Source organism: Entelurus aequoreus, linkage group LG05, assembly GCF_033978785.1.
Source record: "Entelurus aequoreus isolate RoL-2023_Sb linkage group LG05, RoL_Eaeq_v1.1, whole genome shotgun sequence".
Lineage (NCBI taxonomy): Eukaryota > Metazoa > Chordata > Actinopteri > Syngnathiformes > Syngnathidae > Entelurus > Entelurus aequoreus.
This window is the reverse complement of record NC_084735.1, coordinates 23,463,591-23,486,304: the sequence shown is the minus strand read 5'-3', so window position 1 is coordinate 23,486,304 and position 22,714 is coordinate 23,463,591. Positions and strand designations below refer to the sequence as shown.

Sequence of the window (22,714 nt, the reverse complement as noted above, 5' to 3'; positions counted from 1 at the left end):
TAAGTTGTGGTTTATGTTTAAACTGCTCATATGCGAACATTGGCCATTTTCACACCATTTTCCTCCCACGCAAAGCATTCAAACGCCAAAACGTACAGGTGTAACAGGGTCAATTATGTCTTGTAAATAATGTATTTTATAATGTTTTATTATTGTTATAATTACACAAAATGTGTAAATTACATGTAAATACCTGAATATTGTTCGATGTTTTGTCAATGTGGAACCATTGTCTCGTTGTCACTCCTACTGCAATAATTACTGTGACACCTGTCTTTTTATATGCGTTGGACACGCCTTCCAACTTCCCTTTTGTCTACACAGGGGTGTCCAAAGTGCGGCCCGGGGGCCATTTGCGGCCCGCAGCTAATTGTTTACCGGCCCGCCACCCATTCTGGAAATGCTATTGCAAAAAATAAAAAAGAACATTAAAAAAAGTGGAATGAGGTGAAATCTAACAAGAACAAGTTGCAATGTTGACACAAAGCTGCCACGCAGGCTGTTTTTTTTTCTTCTTCTTTTGTCTTTCTTTATTTTTTGCCATTGCTCAAAAAGAAAATAATGACAAAAAATTCCAAGTTATAATGAATTATTTTCAAGGCTCCAATTACTTCAAATATTTCACTTGAAAATGTTTTATGTGGTAAATATTGCATATATTTTGTAGTTGCCATATAAAAACATCAACGTTTTCTTTGACAAAAGAGCATAAAACAAACAAAATAATAGTTCAAACGTAAAATCGACAGATATATCTGAAGTTGATCTCGTAACTTAAGTGTTGAAAGTAAAAAAAACAAAAAACTAATAAAAATGTATCACTTTATGAGTGGGGCACCTTTTGGATCCCAAATATATTTAGTGGTATTTTATTTATCTTTTCACTGTGATTACTCAAAAATATTAAATAATTAAAATCAATGGTGTCCTTCATTATTGATCTTTTAGGGCTCTAATTACTAAATACTGCATATTTCAGTTTTACTATAAAAAACAAAGTTGTTTTTGACAGAAAAGCCATAAAACCTTTTTTTTTTTTTAAGTTGATATAGAGATTTACTGTAAGCGTTAAATAAAAAATAATAATACAAATTAAACTTATTTTTAACATTTTAATAACTGAGACCCTTTATGGTCCCCGGGACCTCGAAAGGTAAAATACATTTTAAAAATCCATATATTTTGTTATGGTTTGAAAATGAAAAATATCAAAATGGCCCCCACATGCTTTAATTTTTCCGTGTGCGGCCCTCAGTGGAAAAAGTTTGGACACCCCTGGTCTACAATAACGGGAGAGGTAGGCGTCCATGCGACGACAGAAAATGTATTGTCTTGTTAAGAACTTAAGTTCACTTTCTTGTTCATTATTATATTTGTGTAGGGGCTCGACGATGGGAAAAAGTTATTGACGACAATTGTATTCTGTGTATTATCAGGTATGTTTATTTCACTGTTGTACGTAATGCCCTTTTGTCTACGATAACGGGAGAGGGGCTCGACGATGGCAAAAAGGTATTGACGACAATTGTATTGTGTATTACCAGTAAAGTGCAGCTGAGCAACCCATGGTGTTGGTCGTGTTCCAAACAATCCACACAACGCAGAGGAAAAGACCACCGGTTACACAGGTCGTTTATAAACATTTAATAATGCAGTACAAAATATAATTCCGGGTTTCCCCGCTATTCACACATGTTGCAAACACAAAAATCCCTTTGACGTTGAGAATTTGTGCCACTTCCACATTTCTCAACCCATTCAAAGCATCCCGACATCAAAACATTCATGCTACATATCCCACATAATGTAAATAATTCAATGTATATACTCTGATGATTATCTTGTGTGATGACTGTATTATGATGTTAGTATATATTTGATAGTATATATCTGTGGATCCCGACTTAAACAAGTTGAAAAACTTATTCGGGCGTTACCATTTAGTGGTCAATTGTACGGAATATGTACTTCACTGTGCAATCTACTAATAAAAGTTTCAATCAATCAATCAATGCTAACAAACACATTTCCACATCCCAATAATTTGTGGCGGGGGGGGGGGGGGGAGTTACAGGATCATACATAGGTCATATTCAAAGTCCTCATGTGTCCAGGGGCGTATTTCCTGAGTTTATAAACATAATATAATTTTTTTTTAAACTAAAGAAGATGTTGTGATGCCCAAAAATATCGACGTAGTCATAGTAGTATCGACTAGATCAGGGGTCACCAACGCGGTGCCCGCGGGCACCAGGTCGCCCGTAAGGACCAGATGAGTCGCCCGCGGGCCTGTTCTAAAAAAAAAAAAAAAGAATTTTTTTTTTTTTTTTAAATAAAATTTTTTTTTTTTAATTTAAATTAAATCTACATAGAAAAAACACAAGATACACTTTCAATCAGTGCATCAACCCAAACAACCTCCCCCATGCACACTCATCCACACCCACTCACACAAAAGGGGTTATTTCATTCTGCTACCAATATTCTGGTTCCCACAACATAGACAACACATCTGCAAGGGACACAGTCCCTGAAGCACACATGATTGTATAGGCTGCTGGTCCACTAACATTTTCATTAATTACTATTTTTTATGTAATTATTTTTATATTGTTTTACTTTCTTTTTTATCCAAGAAAATGTTTTTTATTTATTTATCTTATTTTATTTTATTTTTTTAAAAAGGGCCTTATCTTCAACAGACCAGGTTGTCAATGAAATTAGATTTGTTTAAAGGGTTTTTTAAACCAGGCCCAGTCCAGATAATGTCCAAGTCGGACTCAGCAACACACACCTTCATTCATGTACACAGAAAAAAATTAGGGAACACAACAGATTGCATATAATTTATAAACAAAATTACATTTTCCAAATAAGCATTTATGTACAGTCCAGATTATGTCCAGGTCGCTCAAATTAGGGAACACAACAACAGATATCATATAATCTATAAACATAATTATACTTTCAAAATAAGCCTTTGAGGACTTCTCATCTTTTTTTTAATGTTTTTAGGCATCATTATCGTTTTCAACCATGTAACTTTCTAAAGTTAGAAAATACTGAATAAATGTTTTAAAGAAAGTAATACTAAGTGAATATCTGTTTTTGGCCTTAAAAATAAACATTTTACCGAGTACTATAATTAAATTGACTAAATCATGATTGTCAATGAACTCTCCTAAAATAACAGAAACCACATTAAGCATCATAAACAAACCAATCCGTAAACACATTTTTTCAACTTCCACCCAAAACAAAGACACAATATGACAATACCAAAACAAATGCAGGGTGGATTCAGGCTCCTGACAACAAAATCGGCAATCATCTGACTCTGTCATATTCCATAATTTTAACATTTTCCCTGTGGGTAAGAAGTTATAAATAATTTTAATTTGAAAATAACGATTTTGCACATCGATAGTGGTTTTATAGATTAGTTTGAATATGGCATCCCATTGCAACGGGCAGTCAAAAAAGTCCTCACATTTTCCATTTGTGTTGTATGAGGCAGCCTTCAAATATTTCTTTATTAAATAAAAATTATATATTTTTCTATTTATTTTAGTTCCTTTTTGCCAACTAGAATTTCTTATTAGAGGTTTACAAACTAATAATTTAGTAGTTCCATAATTAATTATTTGTTTCCATCTTTTCCCAATTACTCCAGTTAGTTGATAAAATGAAAAGCTTGAGCAAGCATCACCATACATAGCTCTAAATTCATCATACTTCATAATTTTACCATTCTCATTGATAATATCATTGACAAAAATGATTCCTCTTTCAAACATATTTTTCCAAAAGAAAGGCTTTCCATCTATTACAATATTAGAGTTCATCCATATTAACTGCTGCAAAATATCGTCTCTTTTTTCTGGCACATAAAATTGAAAACACCACTATGAGTGGATTGTTTCCTTTATGAACCCCGCCATGTTTCCCAGCAGACTCTCTGGGAGGGGATCACTTGTAAAAAAGGATACCATTTCTTTTGATACAGTACATGTTTTTTGTCCAACAGGACATTTGTGTACCACTCAATGTTTAAATACATCTTTGGAACAATTGATGCTTTTAAAGACAGACACATAGCTTCAAGGTTGAGAAGTTTCAGGCCCCCATATTCATACTCTTTGTACAAAACCTTTCTTTTAATCTTTTCTGGTTTGCCGTTCCAGACAAAATCGAAGACCCTCCGCTCATAAATCTTAAAAAAGTTTTGTGATGGAGCTGGTAATGACAAAAACAAATAAATAAATTGAGGAATAATTAACGAGTTGGCAATAGACATTTTACCATACAAGGTTAGGGATTTCCCTTTCCATAATTGCATAATTGTGTCCAGCTTTCTTAGTCGATTATCATAATTTACTGAGCCTAGATCTTCCAGATTTTCTGGGACAACAACACCAAGTATGTTAACTGGTCCATCTGTCCACAAAACAGGCACTTGGCATTCCATTCGAAAGGACGTTCCCTTTAGATTTCCGATCCTTAACATTTTACATTCATCATAATTAAGCTTAAGGCCAGATTGCTTTGAAAATATGTCCAAAAGATTAAGAAGGTTCCGCAAACAATGAGGAAAAATCTTATCTTTGTGAATCAGCCTTTTCTGACATGAACTTCATCAAGAACAAACACAGAACACGCCTCACTGATGCACATCTGCAAGACTCACTCAGAGTTGCAGTGTCAAGTTACACACCAGAGTACAACACACTAGTTAACAGCATGCAATGCCAGGCTTCCCACTAACTGACAAAGAAACAGATAACAGATTTGGTGTCCAGTTCAAAGTGTGACATGATTTAAAAATTTGAGAGTTTACTTTTGTATTTTACATGAGTTATTATTTGTACAAACATGGTGCAAAGTAATTCATGATTTGTTAAAAAATGTTAGTGGCTAGCTAGTTAAAATCATTTGAAAATGTTCAATTTGAAAAATGTGCACTTAGAGAAAATATAAAAATAAAGTGTTGCATATTGATATTTATCTGTTTCTATATATATTTATTGTGAGAAATCATTAAGATGATCAGTGTTTCCACAAAGATAAATATCATTAATTATTAATAATAACAGAGTTAAAGGTAAATTGAGCAAATTGGCTACTTCTGGCAATTTATTTAAGTGTGTATCTAACTGGTAGCCCTTCGCATTAATCAGTACCCAAGAAGTAGCCCTTGGTTTCAAAAAGGTTGGTGACCCCTGGACTAGATACACTCCTGTACTTAGAATCATTACAGTGGATGTTAGGTGGAGATCCACCAATGGCGTTTGTTTACATTTTGATGCCGGTGAGCTACGGTGTGTAGTGAAACATGTTTAGCTATTCCTCGTCCTGCAGGGATGATACTTGTAAGAAACATACTTTATTTGTCGCCATGGAGGCGAGGATTAGTGATTTAGAAGTAGCTAAAACACTGCAGACGGCGGATGGACGAGTACTTTTCAGAGGCGGTATAGTACCAAATACGACTCATTAGTATTGCGGTACTATACTGATACCGGTATACCGTACAACCCTACCTGCTGGTCTGCAGGTGTTTGCTTGTTCTACTTATACAGACTGAATTGCATCATGGACACAATTATACTTTGTTTCTGACCCAACTTTTATCCAGCGGCGAGTCAACATGTCCTTTGTAAAAGTTTTAGTTCAGTTTTGCAGCGTCGCAGCCGTGCGCATTCAAAAGTCCATAGAGGTAATTACTAATTTAGCACTGCTATGAACACCTTCATTGTGATAGATTTACTGCCGTATTTCTAAAACGACTGTACTATTTAAGTTTATATTGTAGCCGTACCCTTTCCCTGAAGATATCGTGTCTAGTGAACATTCGGTTTTTCATATTCTCTGCCCATTTATTGTGTTTTGCTTACTTTTTAAATGAATGTTAAAGTAGCATAGCAGTTTTGAATGGGCTTCACTTAAGTAGGAGATACCGAACACTTATTGGATTGAACTGAATTGTAGTTGTTAATGTAGTCTTTTTGTTTATTGTCCATACCTGATTATTCAAAGTAAATACAAATATTTACGTATCTTGTAAAATATTATTATTTAGTAATATCTAATTGTAAACTAATTTAAACTGTATTTTTGTTGGTTGTGGGTTTTTTTTTATGCACATACTCTCTCAGAGAGTATTTCAGTAAACTCTCATATACTGCTGTTAATTGGTTCCGGGCCTGACCGTGGTAAATTAGTTTCCGTAAAGTAGGAATTATTCATTATTAATTGAATGTTTTCATAGCTAAACAACTTTCTAAACGCGGTTTTTAACATTAAAGGGAGCCGTCTCCACAATACCACCCACATAGTCGCCTTTACAAGCCGCACACTTCGAAGACTGTATTACAATACTCACTAGTCTTTCCCTTATTACTCAAGTGATATTAAAAAACGGAAATGGGAGCACGTAGAAAATATTGTCTGTTATCTGATATAAACCAAGTCTCAGATTATATTGGCTTGCATCTAAAATGCCCAGCGTGTTTACTGGTGCAAAAGCTGCACAACCAGCTAACATCTAAATGTCCTCCAATAAGCACAGATGGTCGGTCTTTTCTTCTTTTTGAGTCAAGTCCTTTAAAAGGGTAGAGCCAGCAGCTACACAACAGCTATGCACACAATAGCACACAGGCTATATATCAATAAGTGTCATTAATTGAACAATATTGCAGTTTAAAACAGCACATTTGTCAATATGAACACGTATCAAATAATTATAGTTGCATATTACTAACAGTAGTCAGTAACAAACGTGTCCGCATCATTCAACTGAATGCATCAGGAGCCTAACTTGATTATTGTAGCCACATGGTGTCGCCAAAAACAAATTACCACGACACTCCAATTTAAAGACAGCATAAGTACATTCCTAAAGGCTTAATAGCAAATAGGCTGGAATTTTTTTTTTTACCGTATTTTCCGGACCATAAGGCGCACTTAAAATCCTTGTTTTCCCCTCAAAACTGTTATGTAGACCACAAGGAAGTGTTTTCATTTTAGAATTTTTTTAAATTATAATATGACTCCTTTAATGCAATGCGCCTTATAATCTAGTGCACTTTATATATGAAAAAAGATCGAAAATAGACCATTCATTGGCAGTGCGCCTTATAATCCAGTGCGCCCTATGGACCGGGAAATATGGTAGACCTTTTATACGGCATATTGGATCAAATCGGCCAATATCGGTATCGGAATGGACAAAGTTGTATCGGGACACCCCTAACTTCCACATCCTTTACCTTTGTAAACCATTAACCCCGAAACCTTGCGCTCATTCCAAACATAAAAGTTATACATTTTCTACATTGCAAAAATTCCATATTTTCCTGGGAAACCACATTTCCCTGCCCGTAAATTCACATTAGAAATAATGTAATTTCCCACATTTCTGAACCACTTCAATTTGTATAAAAGATGATTATTTTATTTTTTACAACATAAAAGGGACATATAAAAGGTTCAAGTGTGCGCTAAGTTCTGCTAACGTGATTACGTACGTCGCCATGGCGCCGCCCTTCAGTGAGGCAGGGCGGTGCTGCGAGCGCCACCCATCTCCTTCTCGCAGATGAAGCGGCGGTACATGTCGCAGGGGGCGTCGTACCAGCTTCGGACCGCCACGCGCTCTAGGACTTGGGTCTTCACGATGTAGACGCAGTCCTCGTCGATGTGGTTATTAGGCTCGCCCTCCTCCCAGAAGCTTCACGCACACAAACACAGAACTTTTAGCCAGACCGTAACCAAAACCGGTCAACCTTCTATTTGCCGGGCGGGACCGACCTGCTTATCAGCGGCGTTCCGTCGACCCAGATCCACTGGTCTTCCGTGTGGCCGTCGGTGATCCCGATCCAGAACGCGTTCCAGTGGCCTCTGGGAAGTTGATCCCACAGGAAGGTCTGCACACACACATGCACCTCAGGTTCTGATCAAACGGGTTTGGACTAGACCGTACCTGCTCCTCAGCCGTGATGACGATGGCCAGGTGAGCTCCTTTGCTCTCGCAGAAGGACTTGCTCTCTGGCCAGTCCCTGGACACCCGCGAGATGTAGTAGCAGCTGCCGTTGAAGAGGAGCCACTCCATCGGACACAGGAAAGGGGTCGGCGCCACCCGCGTCGTGGGCGCCACCGTTTTCGGACCTGATTGTTTGACCTCCACGGTCACGTCAGCTGGCCCCGTGTGGCGCCCTCCACCTGTAGCTGCGGTCCTGGCGGCCAGTTCGCTCTGCAGATCCGCCTTCTCCTGCTGCAGCTTGCTGATGGTGGCACTCATAGCGTCCACGTCCTGCGCCGCAGCGCCACCCGCAGCCTTGCCCTTGTCTGTGCATGAGACACAACTTTGGCTCGTTTGTGATGCTTTGTAGAGGCAATTGAAAAAATAAGGTGTCCCTAAAGTTTGGACATAAGTGACCCGCCAGGTCACTTATGGCACACATATAATAAACACCAAAAAATGGTAATATAATTAATAAGTACATTTAAAACATTTATGAAATAAATATGTAAAAAATGATATTCATATTATATATATATATATATATATATATATATATATATATATATATATGTGTGTGTGTGTAAAAAAAAAAATTTATTAAGTTTATTTTCATTAATATTTTTTTATATTATTTTTTAGATCCCCTTAATATTTAGGTACTCTCCAGTGTGGCATTTTAAGTTTAGTTCCAGTACGTGGCCATTATTACTACTATTATTACAATTTCATGTTTTTATTCATTTACTAATGTATTATTTATATTTGGTTTACATTTTTTAAATATTGTTTTTAGATTACATTAATAGTTTATAATATATATAAACTATTACATGCACATGCGCGCGCACGCACACACACACAGAGGAAGTGCTTTTAATTTGTAGCCTTTTCGTGCACTTCCTCTTCAGGCAGCAGACACGAGGAGGAACATGTTGAAGTTAGCTTAATTAAAAGTTAAAGTACCCATGATTGTCACATACACACTAGGTGTGTCGAAATTATTCTCTGCATTTGACCCATCACCCTTGATCACCCCACTGAGAGGTGAGGGGAGCAGTGAGCAGCAGCGGTGGCCACGCCCGGGAATCATTTTGGTGATTTAACCCCCAATTCCAACCCTTGATGCTGAGTGTCAAGCAGGGAGGTAATGGGTCCCATTTTTATAGTCTTTGGTACGACTCGGCCGGGGTTTGAACTCACAACCTACTCTCAAGGCGGACACTCCAACCACTAGGCCACTGAGTAGTTGGTACGTTTAATTCAATTATAATTTAAAAGTTCATTTAACATAAACTCCAAATATTTACGATCTGATATACTCAAATATTTGAGTTTATGAACTCAAAAAGTATGTGATTGCATCACTTTTTTTGAGTTCTGCTTAAGTGTATACACATATACGTGTTCTATTTTTAAATAATTGCATTATGCAATGTGGCCTTTGTGTCCTAGACTTAATAGACGTTGCATTACTGTACATTGAAGATAAAATGTGTCATTTTTTTACACTTGCATGATTGCAATTGTCATATGACGTATTATTATTTGTGCAATATTGCTGACTCTTATGCTTCTTTGAGGGCGCGTGGCGGTGAACATGAATGTCCTGCTGGTTTTGATACGATCCCGCAGGGCCAGGCGTTTGACACCTGCGTCCCAGTAAGACCCCTTGAGCAGAAGATGCTTTAATTTTCGACTGGGAGATAGAAATGGCCGACAAGCAGCCTCGAAGGTGGGGCGCTCACAGTGTGCACTGATGGCGATGATGGAGATCAGCAGGATGCCACACATTGTGGTCAGGCAGATGGTGGCGAGGCGGTACCGTCCCGGCCCGCTGGTCATCAGGGGTCTCAGTGGGGCTGGGAGGAAAGAGGGAGGGCACATTTTAAAACTTTGAAGTGCATAATCACAATGTATATGATTTCATGTAGCATCTTTTTTGGAATTCTCCCACACTTCAGTTGATAATACCAATAATAATAACAATAATTAATAAATAACAACAATAATTGATTTGTTTATCAAAGTCCAAGTGCGGTCTGGTCTTGTGATGTTTGTGATGTTGCGACATCGTCAGTGTCCAGCAACAGTTTACCGTTAAACTGCACATCTGGACTGTGGTCCAACTCGTCCTCCTCGTCCACCAGCCTGCAGAACATCCCGTCAGAACCACTGCTCGGCATCTCTGATGTGGAAGTTTGTTTGTTTTTTTAAATAAAACTTTTTAGAAGGTTGAAGAGATTTCGGAAACCTGAGGTCCTTCGTCGCTCTGCTGCTTTTTTTGAAGCAATCACACCCGACAAGCAGGTCGTGGTTTTACATCACGCTTCCGGTTATGCCCGTCAAAGTAAAAGTCCGCGCTTCCCTCATTTTGCCTCAGCGTAAAGTCTTCGGAAATGTTATTGTGAAGGAACCGCTGCCATTGCTTCTGCTGTAAACTCTTCGAGTAATCAGAAGACTTTACGGGAATTTTAAGGAACACTTTTGGTTGTTTTTTTTTTTTAACAGTTGGAGGTCATGTTGCGCAAACGCTCTTTTGCAATCAGCTCACTTTAACACGAGAAATATTGTTAAAAAAAAAAGACAGTACACCATGCTCACGTGATCATAAGGAGACGCTTTCGCGCACTTTTTTTTTTTTTTAAATGTATTTAAGATACTCCTCTCTGAGCTGCCACCTTACCGTGGTAGAGGAGTTTGCGTGTCTCAATGATCCTAGGAGCTATGTTGTCCGGGGGCTTCCATGCCCCCTGGTAGGGTCTCCCAAGACAAACAGGTCCTAGGTGAGGGATCAGACAAAGAGCAGCTCGAAGACTTCTATGGAAATACAAGAACCGAGACTCAGATTTCCCTCGCCCGGACGCGGGTCATCGGGGCCCCCCTCTGGAGCCAGGCCCGGAGTTGGGGCACGACGGCGAGCACCTGGTGGCCGGGCCTGTCCCCATGGGGCCCGGCCGGGCACAGCCCGAAGAGGCAACGTGGGTCCCCCCTCCAATGGGCTCACCACCCATAGCAGGGGCCATAGAGGTCGGGTGCAATGTGAGCTGGGCGGCAGCCGAAGGCAGGGCACTTGGCGGTCCGAGCCTCGGCTACAGAAGCTAGCTCTTGGGACGTGGAACGTCACCTCGCTGGGGGGAAGGAGCCTGAGCTAGTGCGTGAGGTGGAGAAGTTCCGGCTAGACATAGTCGGACTCACTTCGACGCACAGCAAGGGCTCTGGAACCAGTTCTCTCGAGAGGGGATGGACTCTCTTCCACTCTGGCGTTGCCGGCAGTGAGAGGCGACGGGCTGGGGTGGCAATTCTTGTTGCCCCCCGGCTCAGAACCTGCATGTTGAAGTTCAACCCGGTGGACGAGAGGGTAGCTTCCCTCCGCCTTCGGGTGGGGGGGAGGGGTCCTGACTGTTGTTTGCGCTTACGCGCCAAGCAGCAGCTCAGAGTACCCACCCTTTTTGGATTCGCTCGAGGGAGTACTTGAGGGTGCTCCCCCGGGTGATTCCCTCGTTCTACTGGGGGACTTCAACGCTCATGTTGGCAACGACAGTGAAACCTGGAGAGGCGTGATTGGTAAGAATGGCCGCCCGGATCTGAACCCGAGTGGTGTGTTGTTATTGGACTTTTGTGCCCGTCACGGATTGTCCATAACGAACACCATGTTCAAGCATAAGGGTGTCCATATGTGCACTTGGCACCAGGACACCCTGGGCCGCAGTTCCATGATCGACTTTGTAGTTGTGTCATCGGATTTGCGGCCTCATGTTTTGGACACTCGGGTGAAGAGAGGGGCGGAGCTTTCTACCGATCACCACCTGGTGGTGAGTTGGCTGCGATGGTGGGGGAGGATGCCGGACAGACCTGGCAGGCCCAAACGCATTGTGAGGGTTTGCTGGGAACGTCTGGCAGAGTCTCCTGTCAGAGAGAGTTTCAATTCCCACCTCCGGAAGAACTTTGAACATGTCACGAGGGAGGTGCTGGACATTGAGTCCGAGTGGACCATGTTCCGCACTTCTATTGTCGAGGCGGCTGATTGGAGCTGTGGCCGCAAAGTAGTTGGTGCCTGTCGTGGCGGTAATCCTAGAACCCGTTGGTGGACACCAGCGGTGAGGGATGCCGTCAAGCTGAAGAAGGAGTCCTATCGGGTTCTTTTGGCTCATAGGACTCCTGAGGCAGCGGACAGGTACCGACAGGCCAAGCGGTGTGCGGCTTCAGCGGTCGCGGAGGCAAAAACTCGGACATGGGAGGAGTTCGGGGAAGCCATGGAAAACGACTTCCGGACGGCTTCGAAGCGATTCTGGACCACCATCCGCCGCCTCAGGAAGGGGAAGCAGTGCACTATCAACACCGTGTATAGTGAGGATGGTGTTCTGCTGACCTCGACTGCGGATGTTGTGGATCGGTGGAGGGAATACTTCGAAGACCTCCTCAATCCCACCAACACGTCTTCCTATGAGGAAGCAGTGCCTGGGGAATCTGTGGTGGGCTCTCCTATTTCTGGGGCTGAGGTTGCTGAGGTAGTTAAAAAGCTCCTCGGTGGCAGGGCCCCGGGGGTGGATGAGATCCGCCCGGAGTTCCTTAAGGCTCTGGATGCTGTGGGGCTGTCTTGGTTGACAAGACTCTGCAGCATCGCGTGGACATCGGGGGCGGTACCTCTGGATTGGCAGACCGGGGTGGTGGTTCCTCTCTTTAAAAAGGGGAACCGGAGGGTGTGTTCTAACTATCGGGGGATCACACTCCTCAGCCTTCCCGGTAAGGTCTATTCAGGTGTACTGGAGAGGAGGCTACGCCGGATAGTCGAACCTCGGATTCAGGAGGAACAGTGTGGTTTTCGTCCTGGTCGTGGAACTGTGGACCAGCTCTATACTCTCGGCAGGGTCCTTGAGGGTGCATGGGAGTTTGCCCAACCAGTCTACATGTGCTTTGTGGACTTGGAAAAGGCATTCGACCGTGTCCCTCGGGAAGTCCTGTGGGGAGTGCTCAGAGAGTATGGGGTATCGGACTGTCTGATTGTGGCGGTCCGCTCCCTGTATGATCAGTGTCAGAGCTTGGTCCGCATTGCCGGCAGTAAGTCGGACACGTTTCCAGTGAGGGTTGGACTCCGCCAAGGCTGCCCTTTGTCACCGATTCTGTTCATAACTTTTATGGACAGAATTTCTAGGCGCAGTCAAGGCGTTGAGGGGATCCGGTTTGGTGGCTGCGGGATTAGGTCTCTGCTTTTTGCAGATGATGTGGTCCTGATGGCTTCATCTGGCCAGGATCTTCAGCTCTCACTGGATCGGTTCGCAGCTGAGTGTGAAGCGACTGGGATGAGAATCAGCACCTCCAAGTCCGAGTCCATGGTTCTCGCCCGGAAAAGGGTGGAGTGCCATCTCCGGGTTGGGGAGGAGATCTTGCCCCAAGTGGAGGAGTTCAAGTACCTCGGAGTCTTGTTCACGAGTGAGGGAAGAGTGGTTCGTGAGATCGACAGGCGGATCGGTGCGGCGTCTTCAGTAATGCGGGCGCTGTATCGGTCCGTTGTGGTGAAGAAGGAGCTGAGCCGCAAGGCAAAGCTCTCAATTTACCGGTCGATCTAGGTTCCCATCCTCACCTATGGTCATGAGCTTTGGGTTATGACCGAAAGGACAAGATCACGGGTACAAGCGGCCGAAATGAGTTTCCTCCGCCGGGTGGCGGGGCTCTCCCTTAGAGATAGGGTGAGAAGCCCTGCCATCCGGGGGGAGCTCAAAGTAAAGCCGCTGCTCCTCCACATCGAGAGGAGCCAGATGAGGTGGTTCGGGCATCTGGTCAGGATGCCACCCGAACGCCTCCCTAGGGAGGTGTTTAGGGCACGTCCGACCGGTAGGAGGCCACGGGGAAGACCCAGGACACGTTGGGAAGACTATGTCTCCCGGCTGGCCTGGGAACGCCTCGGGATCCCCCGGGAGGAGCTGGACGAAGTGGCTGGGGAGAGGGAAGTCTGGGCTTCCCTGCTTAAGCTGCTGCCCCCGCGACCCGACCTCGGATAAGCGGAAGAAGATGGATGGATGGATGGATGGATGGAGTCATGTTTTCTAATGACCGTAAGTCTTCAACTATACAAAGTATTTCAATGCTTGGAATCTGCGCTTATGATATACCAGTTACTATGGTCATCTAATTAGTTACTATGGTAATCTACGTCACAGCAGCTCAGATGAGGCACCAAGCAGTGAGGGCGGGAAGCGTTTCCACAAATTTTTACAACAAAGCTCTAAAGCAGTGGTTCTTAACCTGGGTTCGATCTTACCCTAGGGGTTCGGCGGAGGTCAAGACACACCCGACTCATCGTGTAAATAAAAGTGGCTGGGGAGAGGGAAGTCTGGGCTTCCCTGCTTAGGCTGCTGCCCCCGCGTCCCGACCTCGGATAAGCGGAAGAAGATGGATGATGGATGGATGGTATTTAAGATACCGGAAAGACACAAACACCGTTTAGCATTTAGCTCACTTTGACACATATCGTCAAAAATGACGTCAGTCACAACAACGTGTTTACGTGCGAGGTAATCACGTGGTCAAAAGAGCTTTCACACACATTTTATTTAATTTGATTGAAGGACACTTCCTGTTTTCCCACCTTCATCGAGGCAAAAGACGTGTTTTTTTAGAAGGTACAAATTGGAACACCGGTTACACAGCGCCCCCAAGTGGAGCAATGAAGTAGGACAAGATAAAGTGATAAGAGCTGAAGATGTGCTGCCCTCTGCTGGCGTCAGGTGCAATAGCGTGTGAGTTACACAGGACTGACATATGTTGATGAGCATAGGAGGAAAAAAAATTAGATTAACTTGAATTTTAACCAAAAAAAAAAAAAGGCTGGGGCCTCATGCCGTCAACGCTCGCCACTTTTGCTGATGACGTTTTTAAAGAGCGTGAACAGCGGCCTCTGGCTGTGCTCGTCGTAGCCTCTCATGAAGCCGCCGTAGCGTTTGGCGGTCGGCGGGGCGCCCCAACGGAAGTGCCTCATCTTATAGGTGCCGTCTTTCTTCTGGTACACGCCCCCTGAGAGATGATGCTCCTCCTCCCCGAGGTCACGCCTCCTCAGAACCCGGTTGGACTCCGCCTCCACGCTGTTGGCCGCGTACACCTTGATGGGGCGCCGCTTCAGGCCCACGGGTTTCCCCCAACGGAAGTGCTCCATGGCGTAGGAGCGCTTGGAGGGGGGGAGGGGGAGCGCCGACTCGGGGGGAGGGAACGGTTGCAGGTGGGCGTCGCCCGGGACCTGCGGCTTCTCGGCGCTGACGTCGGCATGGCAGAGTCGGATGCACTCCTGGCGAGGGGAGGGGGTGGGGAGAGATTTCAACCAGTTGTACTTTTTTCCATCACAATCTGTCGAGTCAGCAATAATTGCTAATATCGCATATGCAAAAGGTATGCTAACACTAACGCAGTGTTTTTCAACCACTGTGCCGTGGCACACTATTTTTCACCTATTTGGGTTCAAAATATTTTTTGCAAAGCAGTAATTATAGTCTGCAAATTTAATGTTGTTGTTGGGTGTCGGTGCTGTCTAGAGCTCGGCAGAGTAACCGTGTAATACTCTTCCATATCAGTAGGTGGCAGCCGGTAGCTAATTGCTTTGTAGATGTCGGAAACAGCGGGAGGCAGTGTGCAGGTAAAAAGGTGTCTAATTATTAAACCAAAAGTAAACAAAAGGTGAGTGCCCCTAAGAAAAGGCATTGAAGCTTAGGGAAGGCTATGCAGAACGAAAACTAAAACTGAACTGGCTACAAAGTAAACAAAAATAGAATGCTGGACGACAGCAAAGACTTACTGTGGAGCAAAGACGGCGTCCACAATGTACATCTGAACATGACATGACAATCAACAATGTCCCCACGAGGAAGGATAAAAACAACTAAAATATTCTTGATTGCTAAAACAAAGTGGATGCGGGAAATATCGCCCAAAGGAAGACATGAAACTGCTACAGGAAAATACAGAAAAAAGAGAAAAAGCCACCAAAATTGGAGCGCAAGACAAGAAGTAAAACACTACACACAGGAAAACAGCAAAAAAGTCCAAATAAGTCAGGGGGTGATGTGACAGGTGGTGAGACAAGAGCTATAGTGATGCATGCTTGGTTATGCTTTAAAGTCAAATCCAACAATTGCCACGACGACTTTTTACTGTCAACTGAGTTTTATTTTTTAATGATTTCTGCTGGTGGTGTGCCTCCGGATTTTTTCAACGCAAAAAAATGTGCCTCGGCTCGAAAAAGGTTGAAAAACACTGCACTAACGACACAGCTGCTGGTGTCAAAGGTCATCAAATCCCCAATGTTCAGACAACTCTCCGATTGGACATCTTTATAGTTCAAGTTTTTTTTTAATACACTGAAGCACTTTGAGATTATTTACTCAATATACAATGCTTTTTACAAATAAAATCTATTATTATTATTACTATTAAAGTACCACTGATAGTCACACACACACACACACACACACAAACACACACACACACACACACACACACACACACACACACACACACACACACACACACACACACACACACACACACACACACTAGGTGTGGTGAAATCACCCTCTGCATTTGACCCATCCCCTTATTCCACTCCCTGGGAGGTGAGGGGAGCAGTGAGCAGCGACCGCGCTCGGGAATCATTTTGGGGATTTAACCCCCAATTCCATCCCCTTGATGCTAAGTGCCAAGCAGGGAGGTAACTGGTCCCATTTTTTATAGTCTTTGGTATGACTCGGCCGGGGTTTGAACTCACGACTAGAGATGTCCAATATTATCGACCGATAAATGCTTTAAAATGTAATATCGGAAATTATCGTTATCGTTTTTTTTATTATCGGTATCGTTTTTTAATTTTTTTATTAAATCAACATAAAACACAAGATACACTTACAATTAGTGCACCAACCCAACAAACCTCCCTCCCCCATTTACACTCATTCACACAAAAGGGTTGTTTCCTTGTTATTAATATTCTGGTTCCTACATTATATATCAATATATATCAACACAGTCTGCAAGGGATACAGTCCGTAAGCACACATGATTGTGGGTGCTGCTGGTCCACTAATAGTATTAACCTTTAACAGTTAATTTTACTCATTTTCATTAATTACTCATTTCTATGTAACTGTTTTTATATTGTTTTACTTTATTTTTTATTCAAGAAAATGTTTTTAATTTATTTATGTTATTTTATTTTTATTTTTTTTTAAAAAAGGACCTTATCTTCACCATACCTGGTTGTCCAAATTAGGCATAATAATGTGTTAATTCCACGACTGTATATATCGGTATAGGTTGATATCGGTATCGGTAATTAAGAGTTGGACAATATCGGATATCGGCAAAAAGCCATTATCGGGCATCCCTACTCACGACCTACCGACCTCAGGGCGGACACTCTAACCACAAGGCCACTGAGTTACCTCTGCGGTCCGCCCACAAATAAATGTACGGGAAACACGGCCGTTACCATGATGCTGCTCTCCGAGTGGACTTCCTGGCAAGTGGGAAGCTCCCAGCACGGACTGTCAGATCCTTTGGCCACGCCCACCAGCAGCACCGCCACCAATGGCCACGCAGGACACATTCTCCTGCGCCAAATGACGGAAGAAACGAAGTGTTGAAAATGACAGAATAATTAAGTGCTATTAATATCATCGATTACTATTTCAATGGATTATATACATCTAAAACAGGGGTGTCCAAAGTGCGGCCTGGGTGGACAATTTCGGCCCGGAGCTCGTTTTTTATTGGCCCTCGGCAGATCGAAAAAATAAATGTTGCTATCAGTATTAAAAAAAAAACAGATTAATAGCATTTTTTTTTTTTATTGGATAAGTCATGATTAATCACAAGTATTACTAGTAGTATAAACTCGCTTGCACGATTGCAATAAAATTGTAATTGAATTAAAAAAGACCTCGATACTTGATCACATTTTTATTAGTAGCAAAATAAATTGCGTGATTTATCCGCGTAATTAATGCAATATTTTGTGATTATAATCGCATGAGTTAACTTAGACTTAGACAAACTGTATTGATCCACAAGGGAAATTGTGCCACACAGTAGCTCATTTACAAAGGATGGAAAGGGTGAGGATGGAAAGCATAATGCACACAAGGGCACAAAAAGAGGGCAAAAACTAAAGTTATAAAGTAGACTAAAAATGTACCATAGTAGCAATATAAAATATAACATTTTGGGCGGTATAGCTCGGTTGGTAGAGTGGCCGTGCCAGCAAATTGAGGGTTCCAGGTTCGATCCCCGCTTCCGCCATCCTAGTCACTGCCGTTGTGTCCTTGGGCAAGACACTTTACCCACCTGCTCCCAGTGCCACCCACACTGGTTTAAATGTAAATTAGATATTAGGTTTCACTATGTAAAAGTGCTTTGAGTCACTAGAGAAAAGCGTTATATAAATATAATTCACTCACTCTTATATGTAATATTTACATACTGATATTTTTGATACCCCGAGTACACTAATTTCCTTGTCACCTATAGAACAATGCTTACGTGAATGTTTTAAAAAGCGAGCTTTGCGATTATAGACTGATAGAAATCCAAATTTATTTATACACTTTTCATACACAGGCAAGTGGCGACACAAAGTGCTTTACAGTAAAAAAAAAAAAAATTTAAACAAATTTAAAAAATAAAAATTAAATAAAAAAGACATACGCACGTACTATTGACCATAACAAAAACAAAATATGTCATGGCACCTTTGAAGCGTCCACATTGGAGAATAACTAAAAGGAACGCCATCTAAAAATAGTAAGATACAAAATAAAATTAATACATTGTTGAAATAATACCAACATTACACAATAGTAATAGTAGTAATAGAAGCAATAAATACATTAGAAAATAACACAATTAATTTTTTTTTAATAAAATAAAGTAATTAAAAAAATCTTTTTTTTTAACATAATCAGTAAAAAGCCTGATTAAAAAAGGTGTGTCTTTAACCGTTTATATATATATATTTTTGCCTCGCATTGGTTTGCTTTTCTCAATCTTTAATGTGCAAAATGTTTAAAGTGACATCCCCACATCCCTCGATTTTACTAAATGTGGCCCTCGCTGAAAAAAGTTTGGACACCCCTGATCTAAAAGTAACTGAAAGGAGGTCAGACATAAAGCTATAGAACCCACCGTGGGTATGACCACACTTTTAGACAAGGGTACCAAAGTGGAGATAAAGTTGTCTCACGTGTTACTGAATGTTGTCTCACGAGCTGCTGAATGTAAAGCAAAAGTGCATGATTAGCGGAAAATAAAACGCCAAGTCAATTCCACATTTGAAAAGATGCACAAGAGAGACACTCACCACGCTGAATGACCGTCTGAATGACTTTAGTTGTTGGGTTGTCCACACCGCGCCTCCATTTTATACCCTGTCAGCCAAGGACACACACACACACGATTACGTCATTACCTCCGTCCACTGATGCTCGCGATCAATTTAATGTCATTTAAAATCCCGCAGACACAAACGTCTTCATTGTCATCGCAGGCGGGACGATACATTCATAAAAAGGTGAATATTCAACATGTGAGGCACGTGGGGAGCATGCAAAGTATTTATCCGTGATTCATGTAGTATTTAAGTCCTGACACAAACATTTAGCGACGATCATCTGGAAAGAAAACGCTTCAAATCACGGCGAGTCACTCAGAGGCACACAAAGGGCCGGCCGTGTTCTCGGAAATCTGTGCGTTCCATGAAATGTCAATTATTGTCCCGGCTGCAAAACAAGAAGCTTAGCACCCCAGTGTCACCTGGTCACCGGTTCCTGTGGAACCCCCTCCTCAATGCAGCACCTGCTCCGTGATAAATGGACGCTGATCCACAGATGGCGTGTCCGATGTGTCAAAGGGTCCACTATAAAAACAAACATCAGCAGTGTTAACTAAGCCAGGGGTTCTTAACCGTTTAGAAAGAAGTAACCCTTAAATATGGATATGATTCTGATCTGCTTCCAACAATTCCCCCTTTAAGATCTTCTAATAAGATCTTTATTACTTGTACAAAACTTATAAAGCACGCCCCACATTAAAGTCTTAAAGTTACCACTTTGCTAGACCCCCTTTAGTGACACTTAGCCCAAGGGGCGATAAAGCAACCGCATGAGGCTGTGATGGCCAAAAAAGCTCCAAATGGAGACCAAGACAGACTTAATTAGGTCAGTCCACCTGCCTAATGTGCTTTGAAGCCAATCTTTGAAGGGGTCAGAGACCCCTGAAACTTCAGTAGTTCCCTAGACAGGGCCTGGAGGCCCTTTAAGGCCCTCTGAACTGAGCCATCGGGGGCAGTGTTGTTAGGAATGAAGGTACAGCATTGGTCACCAAACATTGCACACACTCCTTCTTCCTTGGCTAGGATGCGGTCAAGGGCTATGCGGATCTGAACGGCCCTGAGGGAGGTCGGGGCAAGTTGTTCAGCAAGTCCCTCAACGGCGTCACGAGTCAGGTTGGTTAGTCTCAACGGTGGCGGGGAGTTAGAGAGGCCGCTGAAACAGGAGTTCCAAGGGGTGTTAATTTGGTGAGTGGGGTCACCAGTCTAACCATAGCACAAAGCCCAACGGCTGACGTCGGGATTCTAATGTACAATCTGTGCTTCCCACAACACCAGAATAAGTCAGCTCGTGCCCAAGGGCCTATCCTAGAGCCATCTATCAGTGTGGTGCACCAGTAACGGTTGATGTCACCCAATTTGTTGGGGGACGAAGAGGGTCCTGTAATTTGAAAACGCGTGTAATTCAGCTTTTGGGCCACAAAGGGAAGAAGTCGAGTGGCATTGTCAACAGAAGGGTACACATGTCAGTCAACTTAAAAGGGGAGGGGTAAGTGTGGGAAAAGGGACGTCCAGCGGAAGAAGCAACACAGTCACCCAGGTTTTTGCATCCACCTGAGCCACAGGTTGTCTGCACCCGCTCCTAAGGTCAAAGGTCAAAGTTTACCAGGCCTTCGGTGGTGATGTCATTAGCACGCACAGATGTGAGCCTTTGAAACACCACCGAGGTGGGGTGGTACTTTAGGTGCTACAGAGGGTGTAGAGGTAGTTAACGCCCTCTCAAGGACATTAATTTTAACAATTCCTTTAGCGTCTGTATCAGTCAGGTCAAGCCCCAAAACAACATAAAAGGGACGATGGGCACAACTTACCAGAGTATGTTGTCTGCATTCGACACCAATGGTTCAGGGTTGAGTCGTAACAAATATAGAGGTTATTACCTTGTGTCCCCCGTAATTAATCACACTGCACAGGTCAAAAATAAGTCTTGCTATCCCCTTTGACCCAGTCTATTTAAAGTCCGCTGTATGTTCTTAGACACTTGTCAGTCACTGTCGTCAGGAAGGATGAACTGAGACACAAAGACAGTAGAACACCCCCAAACACCAGTCCGTCAGGGAACACTACCGGGTGTAACATCCTGCCTTTCGTCTATCAATATCAGAGTAATTTAGGTAACAAAACGGGGATAAACATCAAACTTTTCACTTAATGTAACGACACATACAGTTATGCTGAAAACAAGCAAGAAAAACTAAGAAACATTTAGCATACTGGATTGGTCTCACACAAGGATATACAATATAGAAGTTGAAAAGAGTAATGTAGTGGTAGAGTGGCTGTGCCAGCAATCGGAGGGTTGCTGGTTACTGGGGTTCAATCCCCACCTTCTACCATCCTAGTCACGTCCGTTGTGTCCTTGGGCAAGACACTTCACCCTTGCTCCTGATGGCTGCTGGTTAGCGCCTTGCATGGCAGCTCCCGCCATCAGTGTGTGAATGTGTGTGAATGGGTGAATGTGGAAATACTGTCAAAGCGCTTTGAGTACCTTGAAGGTAGAAAAGCGCTATACAAGTATAACCCATTTAGAAAATCTCTCTCGTCTCCTGGGCTGTGGGGCAGATGATATAAGATGGACACAATAGTGTCCCACATTGTTCCCTTGCTCTCTGTCTCGCCTACAAAACCAAAGAACTTAGGTCCAATGATAAGACACAGCGTAGCTGCCAAACATTACACCGACACCCAAATACCACATTTTCAATTGTTTAGGTTTAGCCCATAGTTATGTTAAACACATAACTATGGGCTGCACTTTAGACACCTGTAGGCTACGAGGAGCTAGCAGCTACACAACAGCTGAGCTAAAATGACACATTACACATTTAAGCATATCAAATAATTATAGTTGCCAATTACATACACATAGTCGTCAAGACAGAAGTCTGATAGAAAGTATTCAGTAACAAACGTGTCTGCATCATTCAACTTTCTACAACATGAGCTTGACTTAATGAATTATTGGGGCCACCAGGTGTGGTAAAATTTCAAAATACTATTGCTAAAGCATCCGCCATAAGGGTAGTATTTTTCTAGTATTGGTGACAATATAAATATAAGCATATTTTGTTACTTTCACCATATTGAATAAGTTACATAAAAGTTAGGGTTCAGATGAGTTTGAGTTAATTGTGATATTGCTAAGGGGTCCCCTACCCTAACACCACCCCCCAGTGGACCATAGAGGCTGAAGAGACAATCATTGACCTCAAACATGACATGCCCTCCGCTACTTGACTATTAGCTGACCTTTTTCTTAGATGTTTCTGAAAGTGATAGTATGACCAACACAGTCCTTTTTTCAGAAACAGAAGGGGGTGAGTGAGGGT

The 22,714-nt window shown here is 42.6% G+C and overlaps 2 protein-coding genes across 7 annotated transcripts in view; both read right to left on the bottom strand.

Annotated features, from left to right (window-relative positions):
* Positions 1–1,640: 1,640 nt before the first annotated feature.
* Positions 1,641–10,315, bottom strand: LOC133650335 (CD209 antigen-like). Of its 3 annotated transcripts, none has more exons than XM_062047462.1 (6): positions 10,116–10,315; positions 9,766–9,879; positions 7,979–8,343; positions 7,807–7,922; positions 7,527–7,726; positions 1,641–2,294 (listed from the first exon to the last, which is right to left on the bottom strand). In XM_062047462.1, exons 1-5 carry the CDS (start codon positions 10,201–10,203, stop codon positions 7,546–7,548), a joined length of 864 nt encoding a protein of 287 aa, XP_061903446.1. In that variant the 5' UTR covers positions 10,204–10,315; the 3' UTR covers positions 1,641–2,294; positions 7,527–7,545. The 3 variants fall into 3 exon arrangements, with proteins under 3 accessions (XP_061903446.1, XP_061903447.1, XP_061903445.1); XM_062047463.1 differs by having other exon boundaries at positions 1,641–2,289; XM_062047461.1 differs by lacking the exon at positions 1,641–2,294 and having other exon boundaries at positions 2,303–7,726.
* Positions 10,316–14,550: 4,235 nt separating this feature from the next.
* Positions 14,551–22,714, bottom strand: part of LOC133650341 (pro-opiomelanocortin-like) — a 25,690-nt gene continuing 17,526 nt past the window's right edge. The window contains exons 3-6 of one of the 4 annotated variants that reach the window (XM_062047474.1): positions 19,359–19,425; positions 19,242–19,266; positions 17,493–17,613; positions 14,551–15,299 (exon numbers count right to left, since the gene is read on the bottom strand). In XM_062047474.1, the coding sequence (XP_061903458.1) occupies positions 14,862–15,299; positions 17,493–17,613; positions 19,242–19,266; positions 19,359–19,425 (651 nt within the window). In that variant the 3' untranslated portion in view covers positions 14,551–14,861. Of the gene's footprint in view, positions 15,300–17,492; positions 17,614–19,183; positions 19,270–19,358; positions 19,649–22,714 lie in introns of those variants that run through there. The other 3 variants (XM_062047473.1, XM_062047476.1, XM_062047475.1) reach the window with 3 other exon arrangements.